The 22,283-nt window shown below is 44.8% G+C and overlaps 1 protein-coding gene across 2 annotated transcripts in view; it reads left to right on the forward strand.

The window, feature by feature from the left end:
• WDR90 (WD repeat domain 90) overlaps window positions 1-22,283 on the forward strand; it is a 247,472-nt gene that overhangs the window by 11,429 nt on the left and 213,760 nt on the right. For both annotated transcript variants that reach the window (XM_033914400.1, XM_033914401.1), the window contains exons 3-6: window positions 1,199-1,375; window positions 2,584-2,722; window positions 9,439-9,609; window positions 10,122-10,245. In XM_033914400.1, the coding sequence (XP_033770291.1) occupies window positions 1,199-1,375; window positions 2,584-2,722; window positions 9,439-9,609; window positions 10,122-10,245 (611 nt within the window). The remainder of the gene's footprint in view (window positions 1-1,198; window positions 1,376-2,583; window positions 2,723-9,438; window positions 9,610-10,121; window positions 10,246-22,283) is intronic.

A 22,283-nucleotide genomic window follows, 5' to 3' on the forward strand; every position in this document is an offset into this window, starting at 1 on the left:
CTACAGCCTCAGAACCCTGTGATTGTAAGTTCAGACCTACATTGTCCCTTGTGACCCTGAGCAGGCCACTTGGTACCCCATTGCCCAGGTACATTAGATTGTGAACCCACCAGCACAGACAGGGAAAAATGCTTGAGTACCTGAATAAATTCATATAAACCGTTCTGAGCTCCCCTGGGAGAGCAGTATAGAAAATTGAATGAATAAATAAATGTAATAAAAGGAAGCCCTTGTATCAGTCGGCAGGAGGCAGCTTGTTTCAGCACATAAGAACATAAAAGCAAGCCAGTGAAGTTGGTGGGCCATGGGGACTGGGAAGTAAAGAGAGAGAGAGATGCCAGACTGTGATGGCAGAAAGGAGCTATTGTGTGTGAGGAGGGCAAAAATCAAGGCTTTTCTATTGCCGATCTTAAGGCCTAACTATAGAAAAACTGGCCAGTTGTTTTGTGATGTCACAAGATGAATCTACAATTGGTCTAGGAGCTGTGAATGTTCACTCTAAACTGAAATGTTCTCATAATTGGAGTGATTTTTGATGGCAGTTTCAGAGGTTGGAAAGTATGACCAATGCCAGACAGACTTCTATGGTTTGGGTCCCATAACTGGCAAAAACAGGTCAGGATCAAAGCTGAAGTATACTTCAACAGCAGCATCAGTAGTTGGGAAATAGGACTGCTGCCAAGCAGACTTCTATGGTCTGTGCCCCAAAACTGGCAAAGAGAGACAGAGATTAAGTATACTGTTAATTCATGAAAAAATGGAACCTGTCAGAGAATCAGATTTACCTTGTTCGGCTGACTGGATGCACCATGCAGGTATTTGCATGGTGCCCCTGGAACGCGTGGTACTGTATTATGATGGGGGTGGATTGGAACCTTTCCCCCATATTTAAACATTGCAGTCAGCTTTTATTTGTATACCCGGATATTTAGTGCTGAGCTATACCTGGATACTGCCACTGCATATCTGAATATAAAGTGGCTATTTTACTATCATCATCTGGGTATCTGCAGTAAATATTGAAGGTACCCAGATAACTTCTAACTCGGCCTACCACTCTTATCTGGATAATGCTGCTGAAAATCAGTTTCTTGCCAAGTTGAATAGTACTTATCTAGGTAGGAGCCAGTCTACCCAGAGAAAAGTGCCATTGAATATGATCCCTTTGTCTTTTTCACTGTGCATTTGCTTTCTACAGGACAAGAGGCTGAAGAGTACAGTCTATCGTATCCGGGGATCCATTCCTGCCAGTAACTATATTCAGCTGCCCAAGACTGGCTCTCAATCCCTGGGACTGACTGGTCGTTATCTATATCTGCTCTTCAGGCCCATCCCAGGCAAGCACTTCGTTGTCCACCTGGATGTGACCACTGAGGTGTGTGAGAGTAATGTGGTACTCTGTGATGTGAGGGCCTGGTTGGGTGCAACATGGTACTTTGAATTCATGTGTGTGGTGAATTGGGAGCAGGTCTGTAGTAGCGATGGGGTTACTGTTTGCAATTTTATTTAGAAAATGCTTGCCATACTGTTGGAGATTGTCTTTTGAAAATTATGTTGCAGTTCTTCTTGGGTTCCTCAGGACATCTTAAGAGATGAAAAATACAAGGCTGACTAGTCAGTACAACATCAGCTTTGGGAGGGTCAAGGCACAGTCCATTTCCAAGTTAGGGGGTTCATAGGAAAAAGGAAGAACTCAAGATTAATGCTTGGTCCATGACATTCTGCTAGTGCCATCACTGATATTTACTGAGGGCAGTTTTCAAAAAGCCATTTGCCTATATAAATAGGCTGCTTTGAAAACTGCTTAGCTTGTGTATGGTGAACTTTTACCTGCAGTGTTGTGGATGTAATCCTAGAGCAGGATTAGGCCTGAGGAGGCAATAACACGTGTAGCTTTGAATTTTTCAAAACCATACGCATTGAAAGAGCTAGTTGAAATCTCTGTGGGTAATTTTTCCTTGGGGAGCTTTCAGTGGGAAAGTACATGTAAAAGTACCCCTGGTCTTTGTACTTGCCCATGCAGTTATGAAAACTACCCATACTTTGTCAGACATTTGTTGCACTGAATGATGCAATATTTATCTCTGCTCATGAGGCTCTCGGTGGCACTTCAGAGGTCTCTATTTCACACTTTCAGCGCTCTCATAGCATAACTGTAACATTCTTGAAAAATCCTTTACAAAAGAGCTTATTTTTATTTATGATTTAAGAGAAAGTTAATTAAAATAAAAATCATAATCCAGAATATTATTGAAGGTGAAAAGAATTTCAAATCCCAAAATACACTGGCAACAAAAAGAGATTTTAATAGGCAATTTTTGGAGACTACTCTGTGACTTGTCTGCTAGGAGTATGCTTGCTTATCTCTGGACCCGTTCAGGTCAATTGGTGTCTCTTCCAGTCCTTGTTTGCCTTTGAGACACTGATATAACATCAGTTCTTGTTGGATCTCAACTGTCCCCCCTTCATGGCATGCATGGATGAGAAACTCTTAGGTCTGACTGACAAGGCTCTGTGATCCTGCAATCAGTTCTCATGTTCTTTCCCCAGCTGAGTAATCCTGCTCCTCTTTTTCTTCCTCAGGATAGCCAGGTCATCCGTATCTCCTTCTCCAACCTTTTCAAGGAGTTCAAGTCTACAGCCACCTGGCTTCAGTTTCCATTCATCTGTGGAGCAGTGAAGGGATCAGTGTATGAGAGCACAGCACGGACAGCCAAACAAGGTGCGTTTAGGAAGATCACATAAAGGCAGTTGAAGAAAGTTAATAACATGATACAAAAGAAGGAAAAAGCCTCAGATATCACAGGGCTGAAAACACCTTCTTTCGAAGCATAATTAATTCACAAAACATGTCCCAATAGTAAAGCAAAACTAATACATCAAAAACTTAGAGTTTGTGCTGAAGGTTTTTTCAGCCAGTGAGGATATTGCAGGAGTAGAGTTTAGATTTTATTGTTCACTTCCTGCATTAGACTTGGGCTTTTTGCCACTGTGATATCTGAGGCTTTTTCCTTCGTTTGTATCAAATATCATGTATTGATAATTGTTATTTATTTCCACTCTAGAGTTAAGATTTTGTTTTGGATGATTACTAGGTAATTTCCTCCAGTCCTTTCATTTTTTATTTTTTTGGTTGAAGAAAGTCACCCATCCCGCGATTTTGTTATTGCCTGGGACTGGCAAATCAAAGGGGAATGCCCAAATTAGAATTGCTTCTAGGGTCGATATTTGAAGTGATTTAACTGGCTAGAAATGGCTTCTGGTGGTTAAATTGCTTGTTCAGGGCTAACTGGTTAAATTCAGCAGCACTTAACCGGATAAAACCACTAAAAATCTCTGGTTAGCACCCAATGCAAAACTGGCTATTTTGGAGGCATTCTTTAGGCATAGTCAGTATTAGGCCAGTTTAGTGCCAATATTCAACACTTAACTGGCCAAGGTAACTGTATAAAAATGGTAGCATGAAAGATCTTTCTTTATGGAGCTCACCATAACTAGTTAAGTGCCAAATATAGCACTTAAACAGCAGTGTTTTTGTTGGCTCTGTATACTTTGGAAATTAATTTCTTTTGCACAAGGCATACTTGTCCTGACTAGTATGTTAACTTTCCCCAACTGTGAGCCCTTGCAGAAGGAATCATACTTTTTCTTCTGCTCTGCCTCCTTCCTCAGTGGGCTGTACTGTCTCCCTTCAGGATTTTCCTTCTGCAAACAAGCTGGAAGGTGTCTTTCTGATTTGCTCTGAGAAGTCTTTGTTATTTTTAGGTTTTTCAAATCCAAAATCAGAGGCTTGTAGTGCTCGAGATGTCCCCAGTAGTCCTGGGGTAGCTTTTCCTGGGAGGAGACACAGACTTCTCTTCTCTGATGTGCAGTCTGCAGCTAACAGGGCAACCATTAAAGGAATCTGTCTAGCCAGCCTGCACTGGAAGTCATCGCAGAGTCTTTGCAGGTATTGAAGCTTGAACCTCTGCAGACTTCCATTGCTCAGCATTCTGTCATGAGCAGCTCTAAACCTCAGAAAACCTTTTTTCATTCACATCCAGACATTGCAGTAATGTTAACAGAGCATTGGGAGACTCCTGAAGATCCCTTGTGTGTGGCCAGGACTATGGCAAAGTTGTATCTGCTGGCTCCTGATTTCCAAGAGCTATTTTTTCCGTCTATAGTGGATTGTTAGTATTGCATGTTACTAAATGTACTTCTCTGCCTATAAAGGTGGAGTAATTCTAAAGGATGCGCAAGATTGGAAGGTGGATTTAGTCCTCAAAGGACAATTTGAGGCCTTGGTTCTGGGACTGAAGGTGGTAACAGCGGCATCTTTAGTCGCATGTGCCTGACACACTAAACTGCATCAGGCTCTGCCAGCTGGAGGAGGATGCCTACCCCAGTTGCTATTTTCAGGGGTGGATTAGGTAGCAGATGCTCTCTATGATATGTTCAGGGTCATGAACCAAGTCTCTGCTTATTCTATCTTTGCCCATAGAATGCTCTGGATCAGGCAATGGGTGGGGAATTCTGCTTCCAAGGTTAAGTACTTTGAATAGACTGCCTTTCAAGGGCTGAATGCTCTTTGGCAAGGGGTTGGATGATCTTATGTCTAGTGTGGCAGATTGTCACCCTAAGTCATTGCCAGGCAGTAGACTACATTCCCCGGGGGGATGGGCCATGGTGTTTTTTGTGGTTCTCGACGGTTTCGTCGGTACTCGGTGGGGGTCCTTTGCTCAGAGCTCATTTCAGGGTTCTCAACAAAAAGGTTTAGACTGACTCCAGGAGAGCTCAGCCATCAGGTTCATGCCCTGCCAGGCCAGTAGCTAAGCTCCCGCAGATAGGAGGGAAGTTTGCGGCTTACTGGGAAACACGGGCAAGGATTTACTGAAACCACTGGGTGTTGGACATCATACGAAATGGCTACAAGTTTGAATTCTATCGTCCTCTGCTGGATTTATTTGTGGACTTTCTGACCGGACAGCCAGAAAAAGCGATCAGTGAAACGGCTCCTGGATATTCAAGCTGTAGAATCCATCGCAACTGAGAAATTGGCCTTGAGAAGATACTCTATATGCTATATCATGCCCAAGATAGACTTGGATGTCTGGAAGCCAATCCTGGCTCTGAAATCAGTTAATGCAGCACCAAAAGTGCCCCAATTCCGGATGGAGACTGTTCGGTCGGTCACTGCTTTGGTGGCACTGAGGAAATTTCTAGCCTCACTGGATTTGACAAAGGCGTACTTGCATAGTTTATAGTTTATTATTTGTATTCCACTTTTATCCAAAGCAGATTACAAGTATTAATAAAACACTTAACAAAATCGCAACACAAAACCTATCTCAAAAATTATGCTGTAAAAGCAGTAAAACCAAAAGTCAATGTTTCAATCTGAATCTGTATTCTAAGTGGCATATTTAATCAAACAAAAAAGTTGTTTTTTCAACTGAGGGAATAGGGATGGGTGGGAGGGATAATTTTTTGATATATTAATAGAATGTATATTGTATAATATAATATAAATGAATATTTTTGATGTGATAGGGATGGGAGGGGAGGTTAACTTTCATGAATGCCAGTTGATGATAATAATAGTAATAGTAATACAAGTGATGTTTTTTCAATTCAAATGTTATTTCTTGATACACTTGATGTAAGTTGTAAAATGAATAAAAATTATAAAATGTAACATTTTCTTAAATTGATGCAAATCTTTGTGTTCCCAAAGATACACTGGCAGTCTATTCCACTCTGATAGTCCAACAAATGAAAACACACTTTTTCTTATAGATTCATAGTGCAGTTATTTCTTAGTAGGAACAACCGACCCAGATTGAGCTGAGGAACACAGGGATCTTGAAGGTATATAAGGCACCAAGCAGTCTTGCAAATATTTGGGTGTTATTTTGTAGAGACTCAGAAAAACCAACAATAGTAGTTTATCATTTACATGAAACTCCATAGATAACCAGTACATTGCTATAAAATATTTGTTAACATGCTCAAATCTATTAATCCCACATAATACTGTATATACCCATATTGCTGGCTCACAGGAAGTTCCTGAGATTCCATGTGCTGAAGAGACATTTCCAGTTCTCAGTACTACCATTTGATCTGGCAACAGCACCTCTCACTTTACCAAGGTTATGGTCATTACAGCAGTGCACTTGCGCAAAGCCAGGATCCAGGTGCATTCATACTTGGACAGTCAGTTGATCTGACCCCCCCCTTCCAAGGCTGATGGTGACAAAGCAGTAGCATAAGTTGTTTAAATTCTGCAGAACCTGGGTTGGATCAACAATTTTTGGAAGAGCCATGTGGACCCATCGCAGTCCTTAGAGTACTTGGGGATTTGTTTTGATATGTTGGAAGGCCATATTTTTCTTCTAGAGCCTTGCAAACTGAAGCTACGATGGCAGATTTTGGAGATCCTGGTGATGCCAGCTCCCACTGTTTGGTACTATCTCCAGGTGCTGGGGTCGATGGTAGAGGTTGCTCCTTGGTCAAAAGCGCACCTACACCCTCTTCAGGATGTGCTATTGTCCTATTCATCTCTGCAGATGTATTCCCTCCAGATGCTGCTGGCCTGGACAGCAGGGGCACGTCAAAGTTTTTGTTGGTGGCTCAAGCCAGAGTCATCTCCTTTTGGGTGATCCTGACAACAGATGCCAGTCTTTATGGGGGGGAGGGTGTCAATGCAAAAGTCATCCAGTTCAGAGCTGATTGTCGCACACTGAGAAGAAATAGTCTGACAATAGATTGGAGCTGCAAGCCATTCATTTAGCATTACAAGCTTTGGAGACCACTCTGGAAGGCAAGGTAGTCATGGTTGTCTTGGACAGTGCTATCGCTGTTGCATATGTCAACAGACAGGGGACACCAAGAGTTCTCCACTGAAAATGGAGGTCCAGTTGTTGTTTCGATGGGCAGAAGTCCATCTAGAAGCACTATCAGCAGCACATGTAGCAGGAGTGAGCAATATGCAGGCCTACTATCTCAGCCGGCAGACCCTAGATCCAGGGGAGCGGTCTCTTTCCTGGAAAGCCTTTGACAGTTTTGTGCATCAAAGGGGATGTCCAACGTTCAATCTGATGGCATCGGCATTCAACAAAAAAGTCTCTTGCTTCTTCAGCAGAAGATTTAAGCCTGAAAGTGCCTGCATGGATGCTCTAGTTCAACCTTGGCCTGAGAAAGGGGCTATTGTATGTGTTTCCCCCCATGGTTCTTGATAGGATGGGTAATTCAAAGAATAGCGCCCCAAACGGGGTTGGTAATCCTGGTTGCCCCAGATTGGCCATATTGGCCTTGGTATGCGTATCTATTCCGTCTACAGAAGGAACAGTTTCTCAAACTACCGCTTCATTCAATTCTTTTTCTCACAGGGACCAGTAGGGTCCAGAACGCTTTGGGCTTATGGCACGGCTCTTGAGCGCCTGACCTTAGCATACAAGGGCTACTTGGAGGTAGTCATGGATACCCTCCTAAGATCTAAGAAACTAGCGACTGTTGCGGCCAATGCTAAGGCTTGGAAGACTTTTCATCACTGGTGTGCTAAGCAAAATGTGGAGCCTTCTCAGCCTCCGCTGTTAGTGGTCCTAATGTTTCTTCAGGACTGGCTAGAGAAGGGCCTAGCTGTTGGTTCCCTGAAAATACAGGTGGCAGGCCTCTCCTGCTTTAAGGCTAGAGGGAGAAAGTTTCTTTGGCTTCACATCCTGATGTAGCAAGATTTTTGGAGGGAACGATGCAGCTGCATCCTCTTGTGTGACGGCTGTTCCCAACTTGGAATCAAAACATTGTTTTGCATTCTATTGGCAAGGCCCCATATGAGCCCTTGCAAGAAACATTGCTAATGGATCTTACCGTTAAGACAGTTTTTTCTGGTAGCTCTCACCTCAGTGAGAAAAGTCTTGGAACTGCAGGCTCTCTCATGCACAGAGCCTTTCCTCAGGTTTACAGAGGCTGGGGTCTTGCTGTGCACAGTACCTTCCTTTCTGCCAAAAGTGGTCTCTGCTTTCCATGTAAATCAGGAAGTCCATCTATCCGTGTTCCAGACCACGGGTTTGAAGAAAAAGGACAAAGTCTTGGTGTTGCTGGATGTTAGGAGATTCTTTGTTACTTTGAGGTAACAAATGATTTTGTCTCTCATATCATCTTTTTGTACTTATGAATCCTAGCTGCCTGGGAAGCCGGGTTCTAAGGCTTTCATTTAAAGATGGATTTGTATGGCATATATCGGGTTTTTGAGGGCACACTCTACCAGGAGCATGGCTTCTTCATGAGTGGAATCCCAGGCAGTTCTGTCCAAGGAGATTTGTAGGGCAGTTATGTGGTCCACCCTCCATACTTTCACAAATTTTTACAGAATGTATGTGGTGGCACAAATGGACACTGCTTTTGGGTCCTCGCTGCTAACAGCAGGCTCATCTTCCTCAAACTAGATTCAGGGGACTGCTTTGGTACATCCCACTGGTTCAAGACTCATATGCATTTTGCACTAGAAGGAGGATTAGGTTCTTACCTCAATAATAATCTTTCTAATAGAAAGGCATATGAGTCTTGAAGGACTGCACTGTCAGTCTTCGATTTAGCCTGCTTACTGTCTCAGGCATATATGAATTTTCTAGATGCTTGACCTTCTCCTGTCAAACAGGTTTGAAAAGTGATGAAAACTCGGAAGATCTCCACAGTGTCCAGATATTCTTCTTGAGGGGAGAGGTTTGTAGATAGCTCTCTATTGTATAAAAAAAATGTTTTGCTAAATGGGAGACTGCGAGAACTATATAAGTGTTAGTGCCAGTTGCATTCAGGTGGCTTGTTGGGTTCCACCTTGTTTTTTATGTTCCTATTAGCACTGGTTTTCTTTACAGTTGATTAAGAGCAGAGCTGTCCTGGCATCATTGGGGAGTTCTCTGTGCCCCTCCTCTTTCTCCTGTTGTAATGGTAGTCAACTGCTTTGGTATGAACTGAGGAGCAAGAACATAGTGCAGAGAAAGAGATGGAATGGATAAATGTTGATGACACCTTCTATACAAACTCATGAGAAGAGGTGAATAACCCACTGGTTCAAGACTCATATGGCTTTCTACTAGAAAGAAGATTATCGAGGTAAGAACCTAATCTTCCTTTGTGTCCTTTGCCCATTAACCTGTATTATATGGTATCCACTATGTTATATTTGTGGTATTATTTCAGATGAACCGTATGGGGCACTATATTGTACAACTGATTAATGTATATTGTATACTGTTGCTTACTGTCAAAGGGCCACTTACCTGCCACATGCAGCTTTGGCTGTAACCACATGTGGATTAAGTTCTTAAATCTTGGCAGCAGTGATCAAGTATTCTAGTGACACAGCAAGTCCTGAGTTTAGCTGTTGGACTGCTGCATTAGTATTCAGTGACACTGAGGTTAACTTCTGACATTTTTCTGGGTTTGTACATATAGATCTGGTGGGTCCAGCTCCTGTGGGTGCTCGTTGGACCTGCCTCCTACTTGACCTGCATTATATCCTCTCCATGTATCTGAATCGTCGCTACAGCCATCTGAAAAGCATCAAACTCTGCTCCAACTTGCTAGTGAAAAATTTGTTCACTAGTGACCTGCTCTTTGAACCAGGTTAGGTGCCAGAGGATGAGGTGGGTAAGAGTAACCACAGGAAGAGGTTGGTTGGTTGGTTTGTCTGCTTCAATGAAAAAGGATAAGACAGTAGGCGTATTTTTATCTATCTGCCCTGCTAACCATGATATAATCTGGCACTTTTCCATACGGACCTCCGCTGAACATCACAATCCAGGGGTTTATCCATTTTAGCCTGTTCTGTATTGCCTGTGGCATATTGTCCTGATCTGTCTGTTCTTATATAGTTTTTACAGAATTGTATCTGGCCATTGGTTGAATTTGAGCACATTTTTTCCCTGCCCTTTAGATGGCAAGTTCACAAAACTGATTGGCCTAGTGGTGGCCCCTGTACATAATAATGTTAGCGTCTTTGATATCCACTACATAATGTCTTGCTTGTTCATACTCATACTCCCCCCCCCCCACACACACAGCTCTTTCTCTCTTTTACCTATAGCTTGTTGCTTATGACAACTCACTGGTCTATTCTTTCCCCTTTTCAATCACAGGTGTCACATTTTCTGAAGCTAAGCAGGCCAAGCTTCTCTTTGACCGTGCTACCCCTATGCCACGAGAAATGGCTTTTCCTATATTAAAAGGCGAAAAATGGCATGACAGCTATGACTATATAAGGTACAGATCATTTTTTTCAAAGAACAGACACACAGGTAGAGAAGAAAGAAGGTGTATCTCATGTGACTAATGTATATGTGCTTGAGAGGAAGGGATTCTGTACTATATCACATTTGGCTAGTGAATGTGCTTTAGTGGGGAAGTGAATACATATACATGGATAGAGAAATTTGGTCTGGGAGGGAAGAGAAGACATTTGAGAAAATGAGGATTGCTCAGTTTGTTAGAGTTGGGTAGAATTCTGTGTCTTAACCTGTGTAGAATTTACATCCTGCCCTTGTTTCTTTAAAGCACAGATGTCAAACTCAAGGCCCGCGGGTCAAATCCGGCCTGCCTGGTCATTTTATGCGGCCCACAGTCTGATGCCCTCAGTATTACCTTGTGGCCGGCTCCCTCCTCCTCACAGCCATAATGTGCATGGAGCCGCGTGCAGCGGCTCCTCACGCGTCACACACCTCATCCAGAAGCATTCCCTCTGACGTTGTGATGTCAGAGAGAAGGCTTCTGGTTCAGGTGCAGGATACATGAGGAGCCGCTGCACGCAGCTCCGTGCACACAAGGCTGGAAGGAGGAGGGAGCTGGCCACAAGATGACACCGGGGGGCATCGGACTGCGGGCCACATAAAACGGCCAGGTTGGAGCCGGCCAGAAGGTTAGACACCCGCCAGAGGGAGGCACAGTATGGAGGGAGGGAAGCAACAAAGGTAAGGGGAATGGTTTTATTTTCAAGTTAGTGTTTGAATTATGTCAATTTTGAACATTTTAATCTGCTGTCTATCTTTTGCACTGCTCAGGAAGAAATACATTTGTGTCTTTTTCTCTGGGGGTTGTACTGCATGCAGAATCTTGAATCTTAGGGTGTTTTAAAAAATATTTTAGTACTTTTAGTGCTCCTTTTACAAAGCCGTGCTAGTGGTTTTATCACATACACCGGATTAGCATGCGCTAGCCGGAAATCTACTGCCTGCTCAAAAGGAGGTGGTAGCGACTAGCATGTGCGGCAATTTAGCGCATGCTATTCCACGCTTTAAGGCCCTAGCGCAGCTTTGTAAAAGGAGCCCTTAGTTTTTGGTCCTGTGTTCTGGTAGGAATGAATGTTGAGAAGCATACAGTATGTTTTGTGTAGTTTAATTTTGTGGTTAACCATTACCATTATGTGTTAATAAGATTATATTGTGGGTGTATATATGAAAAATGAATGGAAAAAATGGTGTTATAATTAATATTATTATGGGGCGGGGCGGGCTCGCGACTTAGCCTGTGTTTTGGATTTTGGCCCCTTAATGTGATTGAGTTTGACACCCCTGCCCCAGAGGATCCCAAGGATAAGGAGCAGATAGATTTTGGTAGTTAAAGATCAGTTAAGAACAACAATGAGTGAGAAACTGCCCCCCCCCCCAAAAAAAAAAAAGCCATTATATTACTACTTTAGAATAGAGAATGACATGGGGACAATTTCCCCATCCTGTCTGCACGCGTTTTGTCCCTGTTCCTGCCCCATTCCTGTAAGGTCTCCCTTACAGCTCAAGCCTTGAACACTTAAGATTTTAAAGTGTTTGAGGCTTGTGCAGATGAGGACAGAGCTTGCAGGAATGGGGCAGGGACAGGAAAAAACAGGACAGGATATGTCATTCTCTACTTTAGAACACTAGCAGTGGCTAGCATCTTGCAGGTCCATCAAGAAGGTTAACCGTCTCATAAGAGGAACATTCTCCTCCTAGTGAAAGATTCTGTTATTAGAGAAATAGATTTAAAGACAGGGATGGAGCAAGATACAGTTTTAATAAGTATGGGATCCATTACTGAAAGAGGATTTGTTTTCCATTAATGGAGAATATGAGGTTCTTGGAGCTGGAGAGTTTTTTCTCTTTCTTTGATGTAACAAATACAAATGTGATCTATATTTTAAAATATAGAAGGACCCTCTGAATATCTACCATGCAGAAGTCAAATTTTGGAAAGAATTCCATTAGGAAGAATTTATCTGATTAGTAAAGTTAATCTCTTCCTGTGTTAGTTTGGTGGTGGTGTCATAACATAACACAAGCTTTTTATATGTCATCTGTACTAATGGCTGTTGATGGTTTACAAAGTAACAAAATAGTATTCATATAAAAATATAGCCCAATTAATATATAAACTACCTAAACAAATTAAAATTAACCAACCAACCACAGGTCGGTGAGGTAACTGCTCCGACGCTCATAGAATTCAATCAGCCCGTGGTAGAAACCTCTACTGTGGCTTTGTAAAAGGAGCCCTTAGTTTTTTTAATTGGTGTAATCAGCGCTGTTAATTGAAAGTGCCATTAAAAAACAATTGAAAAAAACATTAAAAAATTAATTAGTCAGTAGGCATCTATACTGTGGCCGGGCCCGTCCCTGAGTAGGTGGGAAAATCTGGCTCGGACCACAAGCAAGAATTTTGAAACGCCTTTTATATGGTTGTGAAAGGAAGACCCGGATACCGGATTCCTTGAAAAACAGTACCAGGTTTATTAGTGTCCCAAAGTAAAAAGAAAAGAAAACATTCACATTGGTTTGTTAGAGTCCTTTGGGTGCATCCTGCACGCTACTATATCACAGTCCAGGTGAGTCTTATGGGTTTTTACTGAGGAGCTGGATTGCCCCTCCTTATCAAAAGAAAGATAATATAAACTCAAAATATTGCATCAGTTCAATGCCTTCATTGGCTCATATCCCCACTGGGATTTACTGGTCTCTCTGGACCCCAACAACTTCTGGCTTTATAGCTGAGCACGGCTTGTGTCAACCCTTTTCACCTCTCAGCTCTCTTTATTTTCAGACAAGCTTTTCTCACCTAATTAGGCAGAGCTGCCTCAGCTCTGCCAGCAATGTGCTCTGGCTTCAGTGTGAAACAAAAAAACAATGGAGAACTTTCTTCATGAAATTAGCTGAGGACTTTCACATACTGTATACTCCCAGGTCCATGTCCTCCACACTTACATTATCACTCGGGACACTGCACATTTCCCATTCACCCTCATGGGAACTCTGGCTTAGCATTTCCTCATTCCTCCCAGGCTGTGCATCCCATCCCCCTTCCTGCAGGTCTGCCAAAATGCCTACAGCATTTCCCTGGGGATAATTTCCCAGCCCTTCTCTCTGGGGTTTAAGCTGCCAGTCACTGTACCTCCCAAGTGTTGTACCACCTTTCCTTAGGAGCTGGCTTCCTGCCATACGATCATGCTGGGGCTTAGGCACCCACTGAGACCTGGAACCTCCGTGAGTGGTTTGGCTTCTCTCATCAGTCCCAGCTGTGTCCTCCTCTCTCCACTCTAACTGCCTTTCCCTTTGAGGCTTCCCAGTCTCTACACTCCGGGGTCTGACTCCACCCCTCTGCAAATTGGTGTCAGGTTTCTCCCTGCCTTGGTGAAAGGAGTAATAGGGGAACTTAGGTGTTTTCAGAGCCTTCCCTAACTGGCTCTTCAGCTGTGCTGGGAACTGCCTCTGCTTGCATTCTCTTGGCTGAGCCAGCTGTTCTGGCTCTACGCTGGGTTTTACAGGACCTTGTGCTGCATGTTGGAGAGTTTTAGCAGTAGTTTTCACTGTGATAAGAGCTTCCCTGTCATAATACCAAGGCACCTACTAGCAAGCAGGTATGGCTAGAAGTGAAGTTGGGTGTGGTTTCACTTAGACGCACTCATTTAGGCCAAGAAAACCCTGGCCTAAATGGCAGTGTGCCTAAATTTTTAACACCTAGAATGCTTAGGCACTGCTAGGCGCAATTCTATAAAAGGCGCCTAAGAGTTAGGCAACATTTATAAATTCAGGTCCTTAGTGCATGGCCATTAATTCCAGAAATAGGAAAATCAACTTATTTCCTGCTGTGACACAAGTGGCCTTAGTGCATGGGAAAGATCCGTGGTAATGGCATGCTAAGGCCACCTTTGCCACAGCTTTAGTAAAAGGGCCCCAGAATTTTTTTTCCTTTCAAATTCTTTATTAATTTTTCCATCTTACATCAAGTACACAATAATATATCAGTTAAAACTTGAACACATCACTTGAATTTCTTTATAATAACATCATAAATACATAAATTTATACCCCCCACCCACCCTACCTTCAAATATTTTAATCAAAAAATATCGTATAAATATTATATTCTTATCTATTGATTAAACCTTTAATAAAACTTTATACCATCCTCCCACCTCCCTAGGTATAAGTGTACTTTCAGAGGAAAATGGTGTCTAATCATTACAATAACTTGTCAATGGATAGGCGAAAAGGGAGTCAAGATGGCTTCAGGAGCAGACGTGCATGCTGAGCTGCGGGACTAATTTGGTCTCGAACCGACTCTTCTCCAACTTACCGGTCCTGCGGTATATGTTCGCATGATGGGCAAGAGGAAAGGTTTAACGCGGTCTGTGCATCCAGCGACCGCGACTCCAAGAGGGTTGGTTCAGACCACTTTGGACGGTTTGGCTCGGCTTGCTACACCGAGGACGCAGCAAGCAACAGGAGAACCCCCACCGTTGATGGAGGATCTTAGCGGCAATGGGGCAGTGCTAAGCCCCGAAGGAAGACAGGCACCTAGTCAGCCTGGAATTCCAGTCCCATACTGCTGGCAATGCCGAAGTCCCCTATAGAGGAAACGGAAGCAAGTAGCCCTGGAGGAGCGGAAGATCAAGCCGGAGATTCTACACCGATCTCCAGCATGGAGACTGAAGAAAAGAGTACCGGGGGAGAAGTGATCATCTATGGAAGGTTAGAGAATCCTCCTGTCATGAGTATGGAGGAAATCTGGAAGGCAATGGAAATTATGGATTCTAATCTTCAGAAAGCAGTGTCAGTTTTGAGGAAAGATAGTGCTGCTATTAACTCTAAAGTAGAACACCAAGAGGGAACCCTGAAAAAACATGGTGAGATTATTCATTATAACTACTAGTAGGGATAAATTTTCTAGTACTCTGTGATGAATTAACAATAATCTTTATTGAATCACAGCTTTTTCTTGGCTTACAAACTTGTATGTTAAAACCAAATCACTCACTCACAGCAACATTGCATTGATTCAGCTTCCAATAACACTGGAAAAGTTCATATGGTTAAAAAACCAACCACATTTTTCTTCATGCTCCTACCAGTAGTGAGTGAGTGATTTGGTTTTAACATACAAGTTTGTAAGCCAAGAAAAAGCTGTGATTCAATAAAGATTATTGAGATTATTCATTGACATGAACAACAAATTTCACAAGCTAAAGATCTTCAATTGGATATTGTTAAAGAAAGGAATGTTATTCAGAAGAAATTAGAATATATTGAAAATTACCAAAGAAAAAATAACTTGAAAATTTTGAATTTTCCTCGTTCACCAGTAATCTCAGCCATTGAAATGGTTCACAAATATATGTGTGAAGTTTTACAATTACCTAGTGAAAATTTACCACCAATTGTAAGAGTGCAATATTTGTCCATTAAAACTAATGAAATTATTCTACACCAACACAGACTGAGGTTCCTGGTACATAAATTGACTTAACAAATTTCTTAGAAAGTTCTCTTGATGTAGTAATGGAAAGGACTATCCTTCTGGTGACTTTTGCTCTCGAGTTTTATAGAGATTTAATACTTAAGACTTATTTCAGAAATTGGATGCTCAATTTTTGGGTTCAACTATACGTATATTTCCTGATTTTTCAAAGGTGACACAGAAGAGAAGAAGTGACTTCTTGGTTTATAGACTGAGAGTCATATCTCTAGGTGCAACCTTTATTTTGAAGTTTCTGTCAAAATGTTGTGTTACTTATGGTGGGAAAAATTTTCTTTTTTTTTTTTGAGCCCAAACAATTGTTAGAATTTATTATGGCTAAAGAAGGTAGTGAAATCATAATTGGTTCTGTTGCCGTTCCAAAAGAGTAGCGCGAACTGGCAGCTTCCTGCGTCCTTTGTGAATGCTCCTAAGATGATAGATTGTTATTTCTTTTTTTTATTTCTATTCTTTGACTCCATATTACCGTATTTTCACCTAGATAACGCGCACACGGGGATAGCGCACGGAAAACACAAATTTATGTATAGAAATTTTTATATACCGCGCACACCCGTATACCGCGCATGCTGCCCGACTCTCCCGTTGCCGCCCGACTCTCCTCTCCCCCTTGAAGTCCTGTCCCCACCCTGAAAGCCTGATGCCCCCCCGACGTCCGATTCCCCCCCCCCCCCCCCGCAGGACCGATCGCACCCCCACCCCGAAGGACTGCTCGCATGCACCCGCACCCCCACCCCGAAGGACCGCTCGCACGTACTCCTACCCGCACCCGCACCCCCACCCTAAAGGACCGCTCGCTCCCCCACAGCCTCCCGACCCCACCCCCATCATGTAGAAGCTCCTACCGGTGTCCTGCTGCTTCCTCTTGGCGGTCCCGACTCCCCGACACGATCGGAGTAAGAGGGAGCTCAAGCCCTCTTGCCCCAGCCAACCGCGGCACCCCTGACACGATCGGGGCAAGAGGGAGCTCAAGCCCTCTTGCCCCAGCCAACCGCGGCACCCCCAACACGATCAGTGCAAGAGGGAGCTCAAGCCCTCTTGCCCCCCCGACTCTCCGACACGATCGGGGCAAAAGGGAGCCCAAGCCCTCTTGCCCCGCCGACTCCCCAACTCCCCGACAATATCGGGCCAGGAGGGAGACCAAGTCCTCCTGGCCCTGGCGACCCCCCCCCCCCGCTAGTTGTTCGGGCCAGGAGGGAGCCCAAACCCTCCTGGCCACGGCGACCCCCTACCCCCACCCCGCACTACATTACGGGCAGGAGGGATCCCAGGCCCTCCTACCCTCGACGCAAACCCCCCTCCCCCCAGTGACCGCCCCCCCAAGAACCTCCGACCGCCCCCCCAGCCAACCCCCACGACACTCCCACCCCCCTTCCCCGTACCTTTGTGTAGTTGGCCAGACAGACGGGAGCCAAACCCGCCTGTCCGGCAGGCAGCCAACGACGGAATGAGGCCGGATTGGCCCATCCGTCCCAAAGCTCCGCCTACTGGTGGGGCCTAAGGCGCCTAGGCCAATCATAATAGGCCCGGGAGCCTTAGGTCCCTCCTGGGGGCGGGGCCTTGGGCACATGGTAATATCATCATTTTAATAGTTTGAACTCTCTCCCACCAAGACAGATGTAATGGATTCCATTGCTCACACATTTCTGTTAGCCTTCTGCAATAAAGATTTTTCATTCTCTTTCATTGTGTCTTCCAGCATGCTTTTTATCCATATTCCCAAATATTTTAATCTACCTTCCTTCCATACAAAAGAAAATGAATCAAACAAACCTTTTGTACAATGCACATTTAGTGGAAGAACTTCAGATTTATTCCAATTTATCTTATATCCTGAAAATTTTCCAAATTTTTCAATCAATTCAAGTAAGCATGGAATGGTTGTTTCTGGATTTCTCAAATGAAGCAAAATATCATCTGCATATGCAGAGACTTTGTATTCCCGGTCTGAATAAGGAATACCCTGTATCTCCCTTACTTGCTGAATAGCTAATAGGAAGTGTTCCAAAACAATATCAAAAAGCAAAGGAGATAGGGGACAACCTTGTCTAACCCCCCTCTGCAAATTAAAGCGTTCTGAAAAATTATTATTAATATACAATTTTGCAACAGGAGAGCTATACAATATTTGAATCATTAGAATAAATCTTGAACCTATTCCAAACCAATCCATAGCTTGATACATGAAGGTCCATTCCACCCGATCAAAAGTTTTTTCTGCATCCAAGGACACAGAAAAAGCTGGATCCTTCATGGCTTTTGTTAAATTTAACATCTGAAAAGCCAATCTTGTGTTATTAGATGAATGTCTCTTAGCAACGAATCCAGTTTGGTGCATATCAATAAAAGAGAGAGCACTGGCTAAACGTAAAGCCAATGTCTTAGCCAAAAGTTTTCCATCTACATTGATTAATGATATAGGCCTGTAATTTGAAACCAATGTGGGATCTCTGTTTGGCTTTGGCAAAACTATAGTCAATGATTCTGCCATAGTACCTGTAATGCCACCTTTATTTAGTTGCGACTGATATAATTTCAATAAATGAGGTAATAGGGTAACTTGAAATGATTTATAAAATTCTACCGTGAAACCATCACCACCTGGAGCGAATCCAACTCTAAGAGATTTCAACGCTGTTTCAAATTCTTTTAATGATATAGGCTCCTCTAAACTTTTTTTTATATGCTCAGGAATTTTCGGCCCCTCTATTAAATTCAAAAAGTCTAAACCATCTTTTCTCTATTTTCATAAGGCTTAGAAGAATATAGGTCTTTATAAAAATTTAGAAATTGACTTAAAATATTTTCAATTTGAGTATGTGTCTCTCCTCATCCTTAATTGCAATAATTTTTGTTCTACTTTTCTTCGCTTTAAGATAATTTGCCAATAATCTTCCCGTCTTATTTGAACTTCCATAATACAAAGTTTGTTGGGAAAAGAAATTATTCCTTACAAATTTGGATGATATCTCATTATATTTACCCTTCGCTTTTAATAAAGCCTGCAGGGTACTTTGCTCCCATTTATCAACTAATTTAGCTTCCAAATGTTTACAGTGGTGCCTCACACAACGAACTTAATTGGTTCCAGGAGCAAGTTTGTTATGCGAAACGTTCGTTATGTGAAACGCGTTTTCCCATAAGAATACATGTAAAAAAAAATAATTCGTTCTGCAGCATAAAATATGCTAAGATGACATAAAAAAAGATAAATTTTTGGTTATTATTTTTATTTAGATACATCTAAAAACATAATTGTTTTTTAAAACAACACACATTTTTTAAATTTAAAGACAGACTAAGTAGAGTCTAATTTTACAGTGAGAGAGGGCAGAGTCTCAGCGGCAAAAACTGGGACTTAACTGTTCATTTTTTTTTTTTTTTCTACCGTGTTTCCCCGATGATAAGGCAGGGCCATCAAATAAGACAGCCCCCCCCTTTTTAGAAAAAAATGTAAAATAAGGCACCCCCCCGCAAATAAGCCACCCACCGATACCTGCGCTTACCCGAATCGGGTGGTACGGTGGGTGACTCCGTGTGGTCCCTGGCACCCCCGACACGATCGGGGCAAGAGGGAGCTCAAGCCCTCTTGCCCCCCCGACTCCCCGACACGATCGGGGCAAGAGGGAGCCCAAGCCCTCTTGCCCCCCGACTCCCCGACACGATCGGGGCAAGAGGGAGCCCAAGCCCTCTTGCCCCCCGACTCCCCGACACGATCGGGGCAAGAGGGAGCCCAAGCCCTCTTGCCCCCCCGACTCCCCGACACGATCGGGGCAAGAGGGAGCTCAAGCCCTCTTGCCCCCCCCGACTCCCCGACACGATCGGGGCAAGAGGGAGCCCAAGCCCTCTTGCCCCCCCGACTCCCCGACACGATCGGGGCAAGAGGGAGCTCAAGCCCTCTTGCCCCCCGACTCCCCGACACGATCGGGGCAAGAGGGAGCCCAAGCCCTCTTGCCCCCCCGACTCCCCGACACGATCGGGGCAAGAGGGGGCCCAAGCCCTCTTGCCCCCCCCGACTCCCCGACACGATCGGGGCAAGAGGGAGCCCAAGCCCTCTTGCCCCGCCGATTCCCCAACTCCCCGACAATATCGGGCCAGGAGGGAGCCCAAGTCCTCCTGGCCACGGCGACCCCCTAACCCCACCCTGCACTACATTACGGGCAGGAGGGATCCCAGGCCCTCCTGCCCTCGACGCAAACCCCCCCTCCCCCCAACGACCGCCCCCCCCAAGAACCTCCGACCGCCCCCCCCAGCCGACCCGCGACCCCCCTGGCCGACCCCCACGACACCCCCAACCCCCTTCCCCGTACCTTTCTGTAGTTGGCCGGACAGACGGGAGCCAAACCCGCCTGTCCGGCAGGCAGCCAACGACGGAATGAGGCCGGATTGGCCCATCCGTCCCAAAGCTCCGCCTACTGGTGGGGCCTAAGGCGCCTGGGCCAATCAGAATAGGCCCGGGAGCCTTAGGTCCCTCCTGGGGGCAGGGCCTGAGGCACATGGTCGGGTTGGGCCCATGTGCCTCAGGCCCCGCCCCCAGGAGGGACCTAAGGCTCCCGGGCCTATTCTGATTGGCCCAGGCGCCTTAGGCCCCACCAGTAGGCGGAGCTTTGGGACGGATGGGCCAATCCGGCCTCATTCCGTCGTTGGCTGCCTGCCGGACAGGCGGGTTTGACTCCCGTCTGTCCGGCCAACTACAGAAAGGTACGGGGAAGGGGGTTGGGGGTGTCGTGGGGGTTGGCCAGGGGGGTCGCGGGTCGGCTGGGGGGCGGTCGGAGGTTCTTGGGGGGGCGGTCGTTGGGGGGAGGGGGGGTTTGCGTCGAGGGCAGGAGGGCCTGGATCCCTCCTGCCCGTAATGTAGTGCAGGGTGGGATTAGGGGGTCGCCGTGGCCAGGAGGACTTGGGCTCCCTCCTGGCCCGATCGTGTCGGGGAGTCGGGGGGGCAAGAGGGCTTGGGCTCCCTCTTGCCCCGATCGTGTCGGGGAGTCGGGGGGGCAAGAGGGCTTGAGCTCCCTCTTGCCCCGATCGTGTCGGGGAGTCGGGGGGCAAGAGGGCTTGAGCTCCCTCTTGCCCCGATCGTGTCGGGGAGTCGGGGGGGCAAGAGGGCTTGGGCTCCCTCTTGCCCCGATCGTGTCGGGGAGTCGGGGGGGCAAGAGGGCTTGAGCTCCCTCTTGCCCCGATCGTGTCGGGGAGTCGGGGGGGCAAGAGGGCTTGGGCTCCCTCTTGCCCCGATCGTGTCGGGGAGGCGGAGGGGCAAGAGGGCTTGGGCTCCCTCTTGCCCCGATCGTGTCGGGGAGTCGGGGGGGGGGCAAGAGGGAGCCAGGCGGAGAGAGGGCAGTTAAGCGCAGTGCCTGCGCGGAAGGATGCAGCTCGGGCGACTTCGTTGTGTGAAACGAAGTTCGTTGTACGAATCAAGACATAAAGTTCGTTGTGCGCAGCGTTCGCTGTGCGAGGCGTCCGTTATGCGAGGCACCACTGTAATTTCTTTTTCCAAATCAGAAAATTGTTTTTTAAGTTGTTTTCTAATATATACCGAATATGAAATAATTTCCTCTCAAGGTAGCCTTAAATGCATCCCATAATGTTTCTATGGTAATTTCTTCTGAAGTATTAATTTGAAAAAATTCAATCATTTTTAATTTAAATTCTTCAAGGAATTTTGAATCCGCAATCAATGTATTATTGAATCTCCAAACAGACCTACTATACTCTTGTTCTTCAAATTTAAATTCAATCCATACACCCCCATGATCCCGCAAAATGATAGGGTCTATGGATGCTTTTGACACTTGTTTTACTATTTGATTTTAAACAAAAAATATAATCTATTTTTGAAAAGAACTTATGAATTTGTGAACAAAAAGAAAATCCCTGCTCATTAAAATGAAGTATCCGCCATATATCTTTCAAATCACAAGATTGCACCAAATTATCTAACCCTAAGGACTTCATAACTTTACTTGGTTTTTTATCCATTAATGGATCTATAACAGCATTGAAATCTCCAGCCACTACTAAATTATAAGCAGCCAGTGGGAGTAATAATTGTTGTAACTTCCTTAAAAATTCACTTTGACATTTATTAGGGAGAGAGGGCGATAGTTAGGGATCCGTTTAGGATCTTTGCCTGGCTTTGGTAGAACAATAATAGTGGCTTCAGTAAAGGATCCAGAAGGGTGGCCAGATTCAATGAGATGCTCAAGGAAACGGAGAAAGTGAGGCAGGAGAATATCTTGAAATTCTTTATAAAATTCCACAGTCAGGCCATCCGGTCCTGGAGCCTTGCCTGGCGACATTGTATGGAGAGTTTGAGACAATTCCTCAGACGTAATGGGAGAATCCGGCATTACAGAGTCCGAAGTGTCTATTTGAGGATGTGGAAGGCCGTCCAGAAAGTTCTTGCCTGCAGACTTCAACGGATCATCACCAAACTCATAGGATCGGATCAATGTGAACATAAGAACATAAGAATTGCTGCTGCTGGGTCAGACCAGTGGTCCATCGTGCCCAGCAGTCCGCTCACG

Source organism: Geotrypetes seraphini, chromosome 11 (assembly GCF_902459505.1).
Source record: "Geotrypetes seraphini chromosome 11, aGeoSer1.1, whole genome shotgun sequence".
NCBI classification, from domain to species: Eukaryota; Metazoa; Chordata; class Amphibia; order Gymnophiona; family Dermophiidae; genus Geotrypetes; species Geotrypetes seraphini.